We start from the raw sequence: 18,431 nt of genomic DNA, 5'->3' as shown, positions 1-18,431 counted from the left end.
TACAGGAGGCCTTAACTGGGTTCACTTACATACCTAGTATGGGTAGTCTCAGCATCACATTACTATCTTAAGGCTGTATCTTTGGAGCAGCTTCTAGAACTGGGGAAGACAAGCAGAACACATATTTCAAGGATAGGGGAGGGGGTGAGTAGCCTCCAATTGCCCAGGTTCAGCTCAAGGGTCGACTGGCAGTTGTTTTCTTGATGAACTCCTTCATTACCTCCCCTCCCTTGATATTTGACAATATCTGGAAATATTAATTGAGCTAAGATTGAGAACAGGAAAAAGGCAAAATATTGATTGCTATGGATACATTTAACATGAAAATGTTGATGTTCAATTTAATTTACATATTATACATTAACCTATATTAAACAATATGCCATTTTTAAATTATGTATTTTTTCTTTAGCTTTTTAACTCCTCTTATTATTGAGTATGATAAGCATCTGGAAGAGCTAAATAGGCAGCTGAAATATTATCAGGTATGAAATCATAGTTATCAAGCTTTTTATAATATTCTATTAAAAAAGTAAAATATACTCTTTTCAAAAACATTGATGAGGAATAAAATATTTAGCTATAACTAATCAATTCTTCGCTGTCTGTAAGAAAGAGGTGTGTGTGTGTGTGTGTGTGTGTGAGTGTGTGTTTAAAAATTATTTTCAGTTTTGTTTTTTGATCCAGTGTTTCCTTGCTCCTGGTATCTCCCAAGATCTCTTAGATGCTTGAAGCTCTTAAACTCATTATTATATGCTTATCTCTTTATTTTTCCCCCAGGGAGACCCAAAGCCATCTCATACTTTGAGACCTTTCTCTTTACCCTCATTCTACCTGTATATCCCATTATTTGGAGAATGGATTTTTCACCCAATTTCAAATATTATGTCCATCAAATTTTAGATGCATTTGATCAGTTTCTAATACAGGCTTAAGCTATGGCAGCTTTCCGTCTGAAATCCTTTCAGTAATGAGGGTTTATTTTAGGAGTGAACAGAGTGAAGAAACCAAGGACACTTCTATCCTAGAATTTCTAAGATTAGGATATATAGCAGGCTCATGGAGAACTAGAATAATAGCATAACATTGTTCAGGATACAATCTGATTTCAGTGATCGACATTTTTAGAATATTGTTAAGATTTATAATTTGTTTCTTTGATTTTAAAAGTTTTTTACATTTTCCTCCCAAACTTTGACCTTTCTTTTTTTTTTTAGAAAGAAACTTTTTTTTTTAAGATTTTATTTATTTAATTGACAGAGAGAGAGACACAGCGAGAGAGGGAACACAAGCAGGAGGAGTGGGAGAGGGAGAAGCAGGCTTCCCGCAGAGCAGGGAGCCTGATGCGGGGCTTGATCCCAGGACCCTGGGATCATGACCTGAGCCGAAGGCAAGAAGGCAAACGCTTAACCAGCTGAGCCACCCAGGCGCCCCAACTTTGACCTTTCTGACTGTTGGATAACCATACAAAGGAAGCATTTGTTAAAGAGATGCTATATGTCTCAAGCTAAGCTCACCAGAAGGTGATAAACTTCTTAGAGTTTGAATATACTCATTATTGTGTTTGGCTTAGATACCAATCCCTGGATCAGTTCAGTTGGGTAGCAAGGTTGACTTAATTTAATGCAAATGAAAGAAAGAATAGCAACTTTATATAAAAACACCACCTTAAGACTGATTTCCTCAGAATGGGGCTGTAAGTGTGGCAAACACTAAACTTTATTTATATCTCTTCTCTTCATGCAGGGACAGCAAGAGATCCTACCATATGCTTTGAAGTCTAGTGTATAATAAGCCCTCAATTTTTGATAAATGAATAAAAAACCAGGGCCTATTAGAACAAGATGATTAGAGCTAGCTTAACAATCTCCTATTTATAAGTTAATGAATTGACTAAAAGTGTTTTACTAAAAGAACACATAATGTTTTCATCTTCTAAAAATAAGTTAGGTTTTCCATTGCATTTGAAATTATTTATACTCTCTTTTCCAGGATTAATCCTCTAATATACATTTACAAAGTGATCCTGTAAACCCAAATTTCAAAAACAAGCATTTCTTTAAATTGCAGTTCCTGTTTTATTGTAAGTTAATTAGGTGTTTTCCTAGTCTTAACTATGTGCTTTTTTTTTTTATTTAAACCTGTGGTCATTTAAGTTTGAACCGACCGTAGTAATGTCTTTTAATCTTTCTAATTGACAATTAAAGAGCAACAGAAAGCTCTCTTCTGCACACATGGTATTTTGCTTTTATTTTTAGGGCTAGTGAGTTAAAGTTTCTGCTGAATTCACCGAGGATTGCTATAATGACATCTTATGTGGTTTGATTGTTATAAAATGGGGTAACTAGTTATTTTGAATTAAACTTTTAAATTTTTAATTTTTTATAATCTAGCTGATTCATATATCTCTTTAATCAGCTATTTTACTAAGGTGTTTAACTTCATTTTCCTATTTAGCATTCTCAATCTAAGAGTGATTATTGAATTAATTACAAGAGAGAGAAAACTGTAGCAGAAAGCCTAAGGGTCTGTAACAAGAGTAGTTGCTACTTTTAGAGAGGAAAAGAAAATGCTGACAGATAAATCTAAGAACAGTTGCTCACATGGATATTACTGATTAGAACTAGTTCTTAGGATTTATTGACCAGTAAAAAAATGGTTTATCTTGAAAGCAAGAGAAGTATCGCTATAGTTCTCTACATGAAAAATTTTCTTCCAAAAATATAAATAAGGGAAAATTTGATAATATGAGAGGGACTGCTGAGATTTTGTTTCCTTCCAACTATTAAATATTTTGAAATATTTTACAGTAAAGAATCTTTAGTGTGACTATAATGATTCACCTGTAATCCTAGCTATATATATATATATATATATATATAAAAACTATTTGAGTAATTTGAGTAAATATTTTTTAAGATATGCCAACATTTTTGCAACTTTTAAAGATCTTGCAAGATTTTGCAACTTTTAAGATCAGTTTTTTGGTTTGTTTTTTTTTTTAATGACAAGAATCAGGATAATTGCTATAATAAAATCCAAACCTCTTAGTTACCATGGCATTCAAGACCTGCTGCCTGCCTTTCCAATTTTCTTTCACTTCATCATCACTCAATGTATGGTCACTTCTCAGTTATCTGATAGTGAATTCATTCATTTTGGTTTAATTGTGCTTCATTCACAGCAAGGACCTGGGAAAGGTTCAACTTTAGAGTTAGCTGTTAACTGATTTCCTAGACCAAGCTGCCACTAGCTTCTCTGGTTGAAAGGGAGGCAGAAGGGCTTGGAGCATTGCCTGTTTCACCCTTCCCTTGCCAGGTTCACTCCAGGCTTGGCTCTTCTCCTTTAGCCTAGGATACCCAATCAAGACTAATGGACATATCATGAGTTGATTGCAGTTTTGTTTTAAGTGCGATTTTACATGGCCTCCTTCCTGCTCTCCCCTTGCCTATTTACTCTCATTGAGAGCTGATAACTATGCATGTGTTATAATATTTTTTGCCTCTTTGCTTTTACACGTATTTCTCTCTACTTGAAATGCCTTTCCTTTCCTGTTGAAATTTTACAATGCCTTTATCTCCTCAGAGAGAATTAATCATACCAAACTCATTCTCTTTATGGTATATTTTATTCTTATTTGTATTTTAATTAGTGATTCCTTTTTTCTCCATTTTTCCTATTAAAGTATATGTTGGTGATGATATAGGTTTACCATAGCAACCTTATATGGTGTGGAGAGTTTAGACAGTTAATAAAGGTGGCGAATAGGAGACTAAGTGAATTACTGCTAAAGAAGATCTGTATTTTCTTTTTCACCATTAACGTTTTACTTTTTCAAATACAAGCTCTTATATGGGCTTCAACTAAACTAAAGTGAATTAAGAATACATTCAGGGTATGGGGATCATCTGGTATTTGTTATAGTGACATACTGAGGAATATCTCATCTTTTTTTTATAAACATCTATAAATCATAGGAATGCATTTGTAAATATTTCTCAGTGTGTCATATAAATATTTTTATATTTGTTTCAAAATGAATGCTTTATTATGTTCTATGTATCATTAAAATATCCATATTTACTAGTGCTTATTAGGAGTAAAGAATAGTTGTTTCTTATCAGTAGCCTAGTGCCATAGAATCTGACTGCTTGCATGGGAATGGATTACTTAATAGAGACCTGTCTGCAAAATGCATTCCATATTTTAATCTTTCAGAAACATATGGGCGAGATGAAACTACATCTTGAAAATGTCATCAAGGAAAACGAAAGGTAGATCAATTAACAGTTGATTCTTTTATTGTTATTCTAGGTAATTTTTATTGTTGTTATTTGATATTTCATTCATATAGTATACTGGTTATGAGTACAGATCTGGAGCCTGATTTTCTGTTTGACTCCTAGGTCCATTACTTACTAGCTGTGCAACCTTAGACAGTTACTTAACCTCTTTGTGCTTTAGTTTTCTCATCTCTGAATTGTAAATAATAATTTATTTCATAGGGCTGACTGTAGAGGAAGATAGGGTACATAATAAACACTTTATAAATATTAGCAATCATTAATAAGATAGTTATTTTAATCACATATGTTATGAAACATACTGATAAAACAAAAACTGACAATCCACCATCCAGGTAAGAGCTAAAAAAAGTTACCAATACTGGTGCATCTACCCATGTTTTCCTTCCCTATCCCATTCCTCTCCTGTCTTCTGCTAGATATTAACACTTTCTTGAATTTTGTGTTTATCATTCCCTTGCTTTTTAAATTTTTTAATAGGTGTGTGTATCCCTAACAATATATTATTCGGTTTTGTATTTTTTTTTAACTATAAAAAAATCATATCATTTAGTCTCCTGGGACTTTTTCTTCTACTCAGTATCATGCACAAACAAGCACAAGAGTTTCAAGGGATAATCTTGCTGGGTCATAGATTATATTAATACTCAGTTTTACAATATAACACCAACTTAATTTCCAAAGTGGCTGTACCGATTTACATTCCCACCTGTGATATTTATGAGTTCTTATTGATCTATATGTTTTTATCAGCACTTAGTCTTACCAGGTTTCTTAATTTTTGTTATTTTGAGTCTTAAATGGTTTTTCATTGTGGTTATAACTTAACATTTCCCTGAATACTAATATGGTTAACCATTTTTCATATGTTTATTTATCCATGTGATTTTCTCTTCTCATTAAATACTTGTTCATTTCTTTTTCCCAGTTTCTATATACCTTTTCCTTATTAAATTGTCAAAATAGTTTATATACTCTGTATTCTGAATATTTGTTGGGGTGCCAATCTGTGTCAATGCAGTAATAATACTGTAAACGATAACCATTGTAGAAATTTCAGAGAGGAAGGAATTTAGTCACTTACATGTAAGTACTACTAGATCCCGGGTTTTAGGATCATAACTTAGGGGCTGTGATCTGGAGGTCAGAAATTTATGGTGCTGCCACCATCTCTGTTGCTACTCCTACAGCATCATTTCCCTAAAGCCTAGAGTCTTGCCATTGGAAAGCGAGGCACAGGGTATTGACTATAAGAATACCCTCATGTCTGTCCAGTTTTGCTTGCTATCTGTCATACCAATAGAAAAATATTCTCAGCTCACTTCTGTTTTCCATATCCCCCTCAAGTGCTTCTCACTGGTGAGACTTTAATCCCACCCACAACTCCAGCTACAAGAACCACTGAGAAATATAGTTTTAGACTTTCACCCACTGTGCTAGAGGCTGGAAGATGAAAAGGGATGGGAATGAATAATGTTGCTACAGTACCATAAAACATGCTAGCCAGTAGGTGTTTCATATATCTGTTCCCAGGTTATGGTATGTTTCATGAAAAGAATTTTCTATTTTGTTTTTAATCTTAAGATAGGTGAATCCATCTTTTTTCTTATGGTTGTTATTCTTTGTGTCTCTAACAAATCCTCTCTCAGCCTGTGATCATAAAGATCCCTATTTTTGGCTAAAAATGTTTAAAGTTTTATTCTATCCGAAGTTTCTCAACTTTAACTTTTAAAGATCATGCAGCTGGGCTGAAATCTGATACATCTTTTGTTGTTGACTTGTATAACTAGACCAAACTGGGAGAAATAATTTTGTTTAGTTCTAAATTCATTTAAAACATGGGCTCTTTTATTTTTTTTTAACGATTTTATTTATTTGTTTGACAGAGAGAGAGCACAAGTAGGCAGAGAGGCAGGCAGAGGGAGAGGGAGAAGCAGGCTCTCCACTGAGCAGGGAGCCTGACGTGGGGCTCGATCCCAGGACTCTAGGATCATGACCTGAGCCGAAGGCAGCCACTTAACCGACTGAGCCACCCAGGTGCCCATAAGCATGGGCTCTTTTAAAGCTAGCATTCTTTTGTATGTATTTTGTTATATATAATATGCAGTTTCCTTTTTTATTGTTAATTTATTTTAGTGTAATACATGTTGTTCTTTAGGACAGAATCATCTAGAACTCCCATGGAATTCGTATGTCTTGCTTTTGACTATTTTGTCATTTTCTCACTTCCATTTTAAAAAATATGTTTCATTATTTCTCCTCTTCTCTAATTTCTGAAAGTTTCGTATGTTTAAGCTAGTTGGCTGAAGTGTAAAATAAATCTTTTAATTGGGTTTTCAATTTTTCTTATTTGCTTTTCCCCGTGGAAGTTTTTCTAACTTTAACTTTTTATGATTTACTATTCTATCTCAAAAGAGTTATTAAATAAGCCATGCTGTTCCTAACAAAGAACATTGCTAAGATTTTTGAATCACCAATGTATGTAGATTAAGCTTGTATTTTAATGTAATGGGGATAGAAGAGGTATTATATGGTTGAGATAATCATTTTGTTTCCTATATTTGGTTCCACATACTTACTTCCTTTCATGTCCAGGTCTTTTTAAGCCAGTCTTTTAAAAATCTGCCTTTACCTATTTAACAGTAATGTGGTCATGTCTCTTGAATGTATTTATTCCTAGTACAATAGGAAAGTGGGAAAAAATGGATTCTGAGCTTATTAAAAAGACACTTCTAGTAACTTGAAAATGTTCTCAGGTTTTAAAGTGAATTCTGCTTATTATATTTTTAGGGCAACATCCTATTTTTAATTATGTATTGCAGTTAAGGACTGCAAAATCAAGAGAGTTTATCATTTTTAGGGAGAGTATCTTAAATGTGTATACATGGTCAGTTCTGAATAATGGAAGCTAGCAGTGACATGGATTATATAGTAGTATGTAATTCTACACTGTTGGGTTTTGGAAACATTTTAGTATTTACATTTTTATATAGGTGGATATAATGTGGGAATTGACCACGGATAGGAAATAATGAAGTCATTTTAAATCAGGCTAAGGAGGAGGTGAAAAAATACTTTCCTTCCTCCCATTTTTAAGTCTGTTCCTTGAAATCTAGTTCATATTGAGAATATAGTGTCTTGTACTAAATTTTTCCTGTAATACCATCTTTTCTCCTCAAAACTTATCAGAGGAAGTAAATTGCATAAGATAATGAAATGCAGGATTATATGTACAACACTTTCTGGCACTAAATACTAATCTTTATTGTTTGTTATATGATTATTCAGGCTATGGAAGACATCATTTTTTGCCTCCATAAGAGCCATTTTTAATTCTTTCATTCAGCTCTGATTTTGTTCCAGTGTCACTGTGCTCGGGGGAGATCAGGTGCTTTCACAGTTTTAAGTGATAAGTCTTTTATTCAAACTAGTTTGAATTTCTTTTTGCCAGGGATTGGTCTAGGAATGAACACGGGACCCTACTTTTAGCCAGTGAAGTATAAGAGAAAGTCTGTTGTAGAGCTTCTGGTAGAGTTTTCTCCCTGATTTAAAAAAAAAAAAAAAAAAAGAGGCTGGCAAGAAGAAAGCTTTACCTCTTTCCAGCTTCTTGTTATTTTAGAAAGTGATATGTGAAGTTGGTATAGCCATTTAGCATCCGTGGGGGTAGATATCAAGATTGAAAGAAGGGAAAGATGAGAAAACCTTTGGTCCTTATTATATTATTGAACTGCTGAAACAAATCTGGAACCACTTACCCTCCCAATTTAATATTAGATGAAGTAATAAAATATTCAGTCATTCATTTATAAGTATTCATTGAGTGCTTATAAGTACCAGGCACTATTCAAGTGAATACATCAGTGATAAAACAGACAAAAATGACCAAACGTCCTTGCAGTGCCTGGGTGGCTCGGTTAAGTGTCTGTCTCTTGATTTTGGCCCAGGTAATGATATCAGAATCCTGATATCAAGCCACTTGTTGGACTCCCTGCTCAGTGGGGAGTCTCCTTGTCCCTCTTTCCCTCTGCCCCTTCTTCCAGTAGTGTGTGTACTCTCTCTGGCTCGCTCTCAAATAAATAAATCTTTTTAAAAAAATGACCGTCCTTATTTTTTGTTAGGCATTTTGTTACTTACAGCCAAAAGTACTAACTGATAGAGAGACTTAATTGCATCTGTCAGAGATTCATAAACTACAGCCTGTGGACCAAATTTGGCCTGCTACCTTTTGTAAATAAAAGTTTATTGACTCACAGCCACATTCATTCATTGATATATTGTCTATGGTAAACACTGCTGTTCTTGTGCTACTTGAGGTGCTGTGAGGAAGACTGTCCCCAAAAGTCTGCCAAAATCCTAAGTTTTATAAAGTTTTAAGTTTCCATTTCAAATCTCGTATAAAGCCAGAGCTACCCTGATTTCTGTATGTCTCTGTTTATAATTGAGTTTATTTTTCTTTATGTGTATATACGTACACTCTAATTGTTTGTTATATTATTATGCAATCTATGGAAGACATCATTTGTTGCCTCCGTAAGAGCCATTTTGTATTTTCCCTTTGATTACTAGTCTCTAGTCATGCCAGCCTTCTTATTTGGCTTCCCTAAACCTGGCAAACCAGTGTCCCCCTGAAGGCCTTACCTAACTCTTCTGCCTAGAATACTCTTCTCCAGACCCACACAGGACTGTCTTCCCTTTGTTCAGATCTTTCATCAGGAAAGCATTCCCTGACCACATTACCTAGCTGTTTCCACCGTCTTCCCCTTTCTTTTTTTTTTCTATAATACAGTTTTATTTTATTTATGGCACCTGTTACTACTTGAAATTATTTGCCTATTTGCTTATTTTTTTTGTCTTATCTACTAGAATGTATTCTTCTTGCGAGCAAGGCCCTTGTCTATTCTTACTTACCACTCTATCCCTAACATCATTGAATAGTGCTTTATCTTTTATGCAAAAACCATATAATTCACTCTTTATGATTTCCAGTTTCAATTTCTTTGAAGAGTAAAAACTTAGAGATGCTTTTGATCTCCTTTTGATCTTCTGTGATTTTATAATTTTTCTGACTTTTTGTAATTTTTTTACTTACCTCTAATTCAACGGTAGTTATTTAATGACTCTTTATTGAGCCTTTCATTTTCAGTGTAGGTTTCATGGAAAAAAAACTCTTTTATACTTTAATTGTACCACCTTGGGTCATATTTAATTAAATCGTGCAATCATAATAACAGGTTCATGCGGCTGTGATGTAGATTGACTGTTCCAACTTCTTTTTAGTAGGCCTTCCTGTATTACAGACACTGGAAAACTAGCTCCAGATATGGATTAGTTTCTGCTAATGATACGTACTTGTAAGAGACCTAAATTAGGAGATTAGTAGGAGGAGAAGCAGTATCTGAGGGTCTATTTTCGTGGCTGAGGATCTAACAAGTGTAGTGTAGCTCTAGAGCTGATAATTCTGGGCAGCCACTTCTCTTGAAGCTAAGGCAGGGTGTCCTGCAGGCAGTAGCTCTCTGACAGTAATATCCTAATCCCAGGGTCTCGGATGAAAAGGTGTGATCTTGGAACCAGCAGTTAGTATAGTTGCTTCCTCCTGATTATCTAGCTTCCTAACTGTGGCCTGTATATCAGTTCTCTTAGCAGATCAGTTTTGCAGTTAGCTAAACCAAGACTGACTTTTTCTAGAAACTGCACTAGAAAATAGAGATCAACTAATCAATGGTGACAGCAGAAAAAAATGAAATCTAGTTATTAATAATAAGGATAGGGGCGCCTGGGTGGCTCAATTGGTTAAACGTCTGCCTTCAGCTCAGGTCAGTCATGATCCCAGGGTCCTGGGATTGAGTCCCCCATCAGGCTCCTTGCTCGGCGGGGAGACTGCTTCTCCCTCTGCCTGCCGCTCCCCCTGCTTGTGCTCTTTCTCTCTCTCTGACAAATAAATAAATAAATAAAAATCTTATAAAAAATAATAATGATAACACTGTCTATCTCCCCAAAGCTTTATATGATTTCTCTTATCAAGCCATCCAAAATGATGGAACTTTCTTCTTTTTATTTTCCCAAGGCTCGTAGATTTTTTTGAAAAGATTTTATTTATTTGACAGAGAGACGGGGGGAGCAGCAGAGAGGGAGCAGAAGAGGCAGAGGGAGAAGCAGGCTCTCTGCCGAGCAGGGAGCCCAGTGCGGGGCTCCATCCCAGGACCCTGGGATTATGACCTGAGCCGAAGGCAGACGCTTAACCAACTAAGCCACCCAAGCGGCCCTAAGGCTCTTACATTTTGACTTAATTATTATATATTTCAATAAGTACGACTAGAACCAGAAGTCTTACTATCTTGTGTGTAATACTGCTTCAGATATTTGTTGAACATGATTAAATTATTGATGTCTAATCTTCAAGATTTATTAACAATACATAAAAAACAGTGCTTTGAAAAAGATTAATTCCTTAAATCTTTGCAGTAATTAAATGGCTTTATTTTCTCAATTATACTGTCAATATCTTTGGAGAACTAGATAAAATTCATTTAATCAGTATTTATAAATATATTATTATGTTATATATTATAAATATATTATGTTTCAAAGAAAGGGGCAAAAATAAATATATAAGATAAAAATAAGCATAAGGATATAGAGGATAGGAAGAACAATTAACAAGTTTGAGTGTGTATTTTTCTGTTCATATGCACTCATATCAACCAACAAGAATACACTGTTGTTTTTAGAGGCCTGTGAAACATTTATAAACATAGACATGGACTGCAAACCTTGCCCACCATATACGCACATATGAATTTAAAACAATATAAGTCATGCCTACAGTAAAATGAGAAATAACAAAAAACAGCGGTGCCTGGGCTGCTCAGTCAGTTAAGTGTCTGCCTTAGGCTCAGGCAATGGTTTTGGGTCCTGGGATTGAGCCCTGCTGCAGGCTCCCTGCTCAGTGAGGAGTTTGCTTCTTCTCCCTCTCCCTCTCCTCCTCAGCCTCCCCCCACCCATGCATGCTTATGCGGTCTCTCAAGTAAATAAAATCTTAAAAAAAAATAACAAAAAACAGGCACAAATAATTTTTTAACTACATTCTCAACTAACTCCTGAGATGAAAATGAATTGAAAACTAAAATTAAAAACTTAGAATAAGCAACATATCAAACTAGTGAGATGTAGCCAAACTAGTACTTAGAACATTTTTAATCAATTGAAAATCAGTGAAATAGGGTGTTTTGTTTACAATGATATCAAGACTAGGTAATCAGACTCCTTCTGAGAAAAACTAGAAATTCTAGACAAAAACTAGAAAATTGGAACAAAAATTTGACAACAATCAGATCTATTTAAGTGAATTGGACTCAGTGGAGAATTATAGGGTAAGACCAGGAAAATAATGAAATCCAGGGATATGAGCCTGCCTTTGAGCTGCCCTCCCCTAGGTGCATCTCCCTACCCTGGAGGAGGTGAAGAGAGGTTGAAAAACTGAGCTTGAAACAAATTCACAGGGCCAGAGAGATTAAATTTGAAAGTCAGGGCCCATCAGATTTGAGGGTGAGTGGCTTAGGAACTTCCCAGGCATTGGGTTGGGATACCCTAGAAGTAAGAGTGACCTCCAAAATATACTAGTCCGAAAAAGATCTAAAACAGAGCTTGGAATTATCTGAATCTCCAATGTTGATATAAGGTAATCAGAGATTGATAATGCACCTAGCCACCTGGAAAAAAAAAAGGAAGATCATTTTAGAGGAAGATAACATTATTGCTAGGCCTCAGAATATCTCCAAATATTTTTACATGTAATACCTGGCTCATATTTTTAAGACAGAGTTTTTTTAAAATGATAAATAATAGGCAATAGAAGAAAATCCACAGGATTGGTCTTTAAAATAACTCTGCTTAATATGTTCAATGAAAAAAGACAATTTTAAGAATGTTGATAAGAGAATAAGAAACACTAAAAAAAGACCAAACCGAAATTCTGAAACTGAAAAAAAATACAGGGATGAAATAAGATATAACTGAAGAAAGAATTAATGGAATGCAATCTAAGTCTGAAGAAAATATTCAGAAGGAAGATCAGAGAGACAAGAAGTTTAAAAAAAATGCAGGAAATAATGTAAGAGACATAAGGGAAATAGTGAAAGGAGCTAAAATTCATATAATTTACATCCCAGAAAGAGAGGGCAGAGAGACAGTTGATCCACAAATTAAAGGAACACCATGTATCATAAGCAGGATAGTACAAAAACTATACATACATTATTATAAGATCAGATACAAAATCAAAGACAATTTTTAAAAATGTTCAAAGCAGAAAAATTATCTTCAAAGAAACAGCAGTAAGACATAAATGAACTTCTCAACAGAAATGATGGAAATCAGGAGACAGTGGACTATCTTCAAAGCTGAAAGAAAAACTATTAACTTAAAATTATGTATCTAGTGAAACTTTTTTCTAGAAGTCACATAAGTACATTTTCAGATGAAAAGAAATTGAGAAAATTACCATTAGCAAAATTAAAATCTTAGAAGGATATTCTACAAAAAGAAAGGAAAGGGTAACTATGGGAGAAAGTCTAATGAAGCTCAACTATTCTGAAACAATAATCATGTTTCTAAAATATCTGTAGAGAGTTAAAATACAATACAATGCATTAGGAAACAAACAGGGTTGCTGGAGTGGTGGGTGGGAGGGATGGGGTGGCTGGGTGATAGACATTGGGGAGGGTGTGTACTATGGTGAGCGCTGTGAATTGTGCAAGACTGTTGAAACACAGATCTGTACTTCTGAAAGAAATAATGCAATATATGTTAAGAAAAAAAAAAGAAGGTAGCAGGAGGGGAAGAATGAAGGGGAGTAAGTCGGAGGGGGAGACGAACCATGAGAGATGATGGACTCTGAAAAACAAACTGAGGGTTCTAGAGGCGAGGGGGGTGGGGGGATGGGTTAGCCTGGTGATGGGTATTAAAGAGGGCACATTCTGCATGGAGCATTGGGTGTTATGCACAAACAATGAATCATGGAACACTATATCAAAAACTAATGATGTAATGTATGGTGATTAACATAACAATAAAAAATTTAAAAAAATACAATACAATACAAAATCATAAATTTGGGGAAACGGTAAATAGAGTTAAATAGAGTTAAAACATTCTCAGCTTCCAGCATTACCCAAAAGAAATAGAATACTAATATAATTTAGAGTTTTGCTAATTCTGTATGCATGTTATAACTAGGGTAGACACTAAAAGTAAAGAATCGTATAACTGCCAAACTAATAGAGTAGAAAAACAGAATAATAAAAACCTATGGAACAACAGGAACTCTCACTCATTGCTTGTGGGAAAGCAAAATGTACAGTCACCCAGGAAGACAGTTTGGTGGTTTCTTAAAAAATGAAGCTTATTCTTACCATAACAATCCAGCAATCATACTCCTTGATATTTACCTAAAGGTAAATTAGGTATGTCTTATGTCTACATAAGACTTATGTCTACACAAAAACCTACACATGAATGTTTATGGCAGCTTTATTCACAATTGCCAAAACTTGGAAATAACCAAGATTTCCTTCAATAGGTGAATGGTTAAATAAACTGTGGTACATCCAAACTATGGAATATTATTCAGCAATAAGAAGAAATGAACTATCAAGCCAGGAGAAGATATGGAGGAGCCCTAAATAGATATTACTAAGTGAAAGAAGCCAATCTGAAAAGGTTACAGATTGTATGATTCCAAACTATGTGACATCTGGAAAAGGCAAAACTATGGAGACAAGGGGCACCTGGGTGGTGCAGTTGGTTGGGCGTCCAGCTCTTGATTTCGGCTCAGGTCATGATCTCGGGGTCATGAGATCAAGCCCCACAGTCTGCTTAAGACTGTCTCTCCCTCTCATTCTGCCCCTCTCCTGACCATGCTTGCAGACACACGCACTCCCTCTCTCAAATAAAGAATCTTTAAAAAAACAAAACAAAACAAAACTATGGAGACAGTAAAATGATCAGTGGTTGCCAGGGGCTGGGGGGAGGGTGCGGGAGTAGAGAAGATGAAAAGGCAGAGCACACATAGGATTTTTAGGACAGTGAAACTATTCTGTAAGACACTAGTAGTGGATACATGTCATCGTAGGATGTAGGATGTATAACACAAGAGTGAATCCTAATGTAAACTATAAACTTTGGGTAATTGTGTCAATGTAGGTTTATCAGTTGTGACAGAATGTACCACTCTGGTGGGGGAGGTCATGCTGAGGGGGGCCAAGGGGTATACTGGGGAATTTCTCTACTTTCTGCACTCTTTGCTGTGGACCTAAAACTACTCAAAAATTAAGTCTTATTTTTTAAAAAGAGTCACCTAAAATGAACACATTAAAAAAAAATAAAAGAAAGCATGAAAGTAAAGAAAATCATAATAGGCAGGGCATATAGAAACAAATACTAAGTAGTAGATATAAACCCAAATATATCAGTAATTATATTAAATTTCAGTGTATTACATGCTACAATTAAAAGTGATGTATCAGAGGAGAGTAAAAAAAGAAACCAGTTATGGTATATACTTATCAGAGAAATTCCTAAAATGTAATATAGAATGGATGCAGATAAAAGGATGGAAAATAGATAACACCATGCAAGTGCTAACCGAAAGAAAGCTGGTAATATCAGACACAGTAGACTTTAACGCAGAACAGATTATTAGAGATAAAAAGGGATATTTCATAATGATAAAAGATTCAATTTTCCCAAAAGATGTGACAGTTTTAAATTTGTGAGCACTCAATAACAAAGGCTCAGAATGGAAAATTTTCAATTTTTCTGTTCTTCTTGAATCAAAAAATTCAATTATAGCAGAGTGGCAAGACAGACTAATTAAATTTTTTAAAAGTACTTAAAAGTATCAATAACAAAAGGTTATTTTTAAATATGTTATACTATTTTTTAAATATTTACTTTTCCTGACAGAAAATGTTTAATAAGAGAAATATGACTAATACATAAATATAACAGGAATTTTTTAAAAAGATTTTATTTATTTGTCAGACAGAGAGCTCGAGCACAAGCAGAGGGAGAAGCAGGCAGAAGGAGAAGCAGAGTTCCTGACAAACAAGGAGCCCAGTGCGGGAATCGATCCCAGGACCCTGGGATCATGACCTGAGCCAAAGGCAGACGCTTAACTGAGACTGAGCCACCCAGGTGTCCCTATAACAAGAATTTTTTTTTTTTTAAGATTTTATTTATTTCTTAGAGAGACAGAGACAGTGACAGAGATAGTGAGAGAGAGCACAGGTGGGGAGGGAGAGGGAGAAGGAGGCTTCCCGCCAAGCAGGGAGCCCGATGCGGGGCTCGATCCCAGGACCCCGGGATCATGATCTGAGCCAAAGGCAGACGCCCGACCGACTGAGCCACGCAGGCACCCCCCTATAACAAGAATTTTTAAAAAGGCACCCCAAAGCCCAGAGAAAAACTGTGATAGTAGGAATATAAACAGATTGCTCTCAGTAATTTGAAAAAAAAAAAAAAAGTAAGAGTATGTAATATTTGAACAATGCAGTTAACAAATCTGTAAGGGACACATATTAAATGCTACTACCTTCAGAGTACATAGTCATCCTAAGTACACATACAATATTTCCACAATTAACCAGTTCAAAAAAGTAACTCAGGGATTTTTAAGGTCTCAGAATTACTCTGCTTATGTTCTTTGATGACAGTGAAAATTATACTAGAAATCAATTTTTTTAAAGGTAACTAGAAAATCCCCAACTGTTCTTTAGTTAAGCAACTTACTTACAGGTCAAAGGATTAACAGTGAAAAATTAGAGCATACTTTAACTGGTTGATAATGAACATAAATCAGTAAAGCTTATAGGTTGCCACTAAGGCCATTCTTAGAGGGAAATCCAAAGTCTTAACTGCATATATTAGAAAAGAAAGTCTAAAAATCAGTGATCTCTAAGAATTTGCAAAAGAGGTTAGAAAAAGGACAGTAAACTAACCCAAAATTATAAAACACCTGGGGAATCTGGGCACATTGGGCAAGAGTCAGCAGGCATTGCAAACTGCAAGATTGGACACCCGGTCCCTAAGTACTTAAGATACTAAAACAAAAATAAGCTATACATAGGCAGTCCTTGCTATGTATGATAGTGCAGGACTTTAAAAATGACCATGCAAGCTGAAACTGTGGAAAGTGATCTTAATAATCAATGGATGAAAATTATGATTTTTCTGTGACCTTAAAAATTTTTGCAAAAATACTAGTAACTGTCTTGTTTCTAACTGTACTGTTGATTATAAGGGATGAGTTTTTTTTACAAAGAAATAAAACATTTTAATTCTCAATGTTTCTAATGTTTTTAGTATACTAAGTGAATATTAATTTTACTATTTTTTTCATTTTATTTAAAATGACTCTAGGGGTTTACCTGAGTTGACTTATGATGAAAATACTGTATAATGGAAATGACGGAATATTATGTCATCATTAAAGTATTTATAGGAAAATATTTTATAATCTGGAAGAATGCGTATGTTTCAGTAATACAGTTTAAAAGGCAGGTTATAAAATATTAACAGTATGGTATATCTGTCTGTTTTCAATGGAGAGCAAAAATTCTGCTAGAAAATATATCACACCATTAATAATGGTTTTTCTCTGGGATTTGGCATGTTTTTTTAAAACTCTTATTATATTTTATGTTATAAAGTAAATATTTTTTCAAATACCAGAAATACTTAAACCCATTATTATATGGTCAGTTAATCTTCGACAAAAAAAGGTAAGAATATGCAATAGGAGGGGCGCCTAGGTGGCTCAGTCGTTAAGCGTCCGCCTTCGGCTCAGGTCATGATCCCAGGGTCCTGGGATCGAGCCCCACATCGGGCTCCCTGCTCCGCGGGAAGCCTGCTTCTCCCTCCCATTCCCCCTGCTTGTGTTCCCTTTCTCACTGTGTCTCTTTCTGTCAAATAAATAAAATCTTTAAAAAAAATATATGCAATGGGAAAAAGTCTCTTCAACAAATGATATGGGGAAACTGGACAGCTACATGCCAGAGAATGAAACTGGACCATTTTCTTACACCAGGCACAAAAATAAATCCAAAATGGATGAAAGACCTAACTGAGACCTTAAACCATAAAAATCCTAGAAGAGAGCACAGGCAGAAATGTCTCTCACGTCAGCTATAGCAACATTTTTTTTTTTTAGATAGGTCTCCTGAGGCAAGGGAAACAAAAGCAAAAAATAAAACACTGGGACTACATCAAAATAAATAGCTTGTGCATAGCAAAGGAAACAATCAACAAAACTAAAAGGCAACTTACAGAATGGAAGAAGATATTTGCAAATGACATACCTGCTAAACAGTATTCAAAATATATAAAGAATTTATATAACTCAACACCAAAAAAACAATCTAATTTAAAATGGGCAGAAGACATGAACAGATATTTCTCCAAAGAAGACACAGATGCCCAACATCTGAAAAGAGGCTCAACATCACTCCTCATCGGGGAAATCAAATCAAAACCACAAAACTACAGTGGCTACAGTGGTGTAGCCACTGTAGAAAACAGTATGGAAGTTCCTCAAAAAAGTAAAAATAAAACTACCCTACAATCCAGTAATCAGACTACTGGGTATTTACCCATAGAATACAGAAACACTAATTTGAAAAGATATATGCAACCCTGTCTTTATTGTAGCATTATTTACAATAGCCAAATTATGGAAGGAGCCCAAGCATCCATCAATAGATGAATGGATAAAGAAGTTTGTGTGTGTGTGTGTGTATACATACATTCAATGGAATATTATTCAGCCATAAAAAAGAATGAACTCTTGCCATTTGCAATGACTTGGATGGAGTTAGAGTATAATGCTAAGTGAAATAAGTCAGAGAAAGACAGATACCATACGATTTCACTCATGTGTGGGATTTAAGAAACAAAACAAATGAACAAAGTGGGGGAAGAAAAGAGAGACAAACCAAGAAACAGACCCTTAGCTAGAGAACAAACTGATGGTTACCAGAGGGGAGGTGGTTGGGGGGGATGGGTGAAATAGGTGATGGGGATTAAGGAGTGCATTTGTGATGAGAACTGGGTGAAGTATAGAATTGTTGAATT

General features: G+C 35.0%; 1 protein-coding gene across 1 annotated transcript in view; it reads left to right on the top strand.

The window, feature by feature from the left end:
* The window catches only part of SCLT1 (sodium channel and clathrin linker 1), a 184,626-nt gene that overhangs the window by 29,080 nt on the left and 137,115 nt on the right, over positions 1-18,431 (top strand). Inside the window, 2 exon segments of the mRNA XM_027600311.2 lie at positions 413-485; positions 4,219-4,274. Coding sequence (XP_027456112.2) covers positions 413-485; positions 4,219-4,274 — 129 coding nt within the window.

The sequence above is a fragment of the Zalophus californianus genome, chromosome 2 (assembly GCF_009762305.2).
Source record: "Zalophus californianus isolate mZalCal1 chromosome 2, mZalCal1.pri.v2, whole genome shotgun sequence".
Classification (NCBI taxonomy): domain Eukaryota; kingdom Metazoa; phylum Chordata; class Mammalia; order Carnivora; family Otariidae; genus Zalophus; species Zalophus californianus.
The sequence above is the reverse complement of the archived record's forward strand: the minus strand, read 5'-3'. Positions and strand labels throughout refer to the sequence as shown.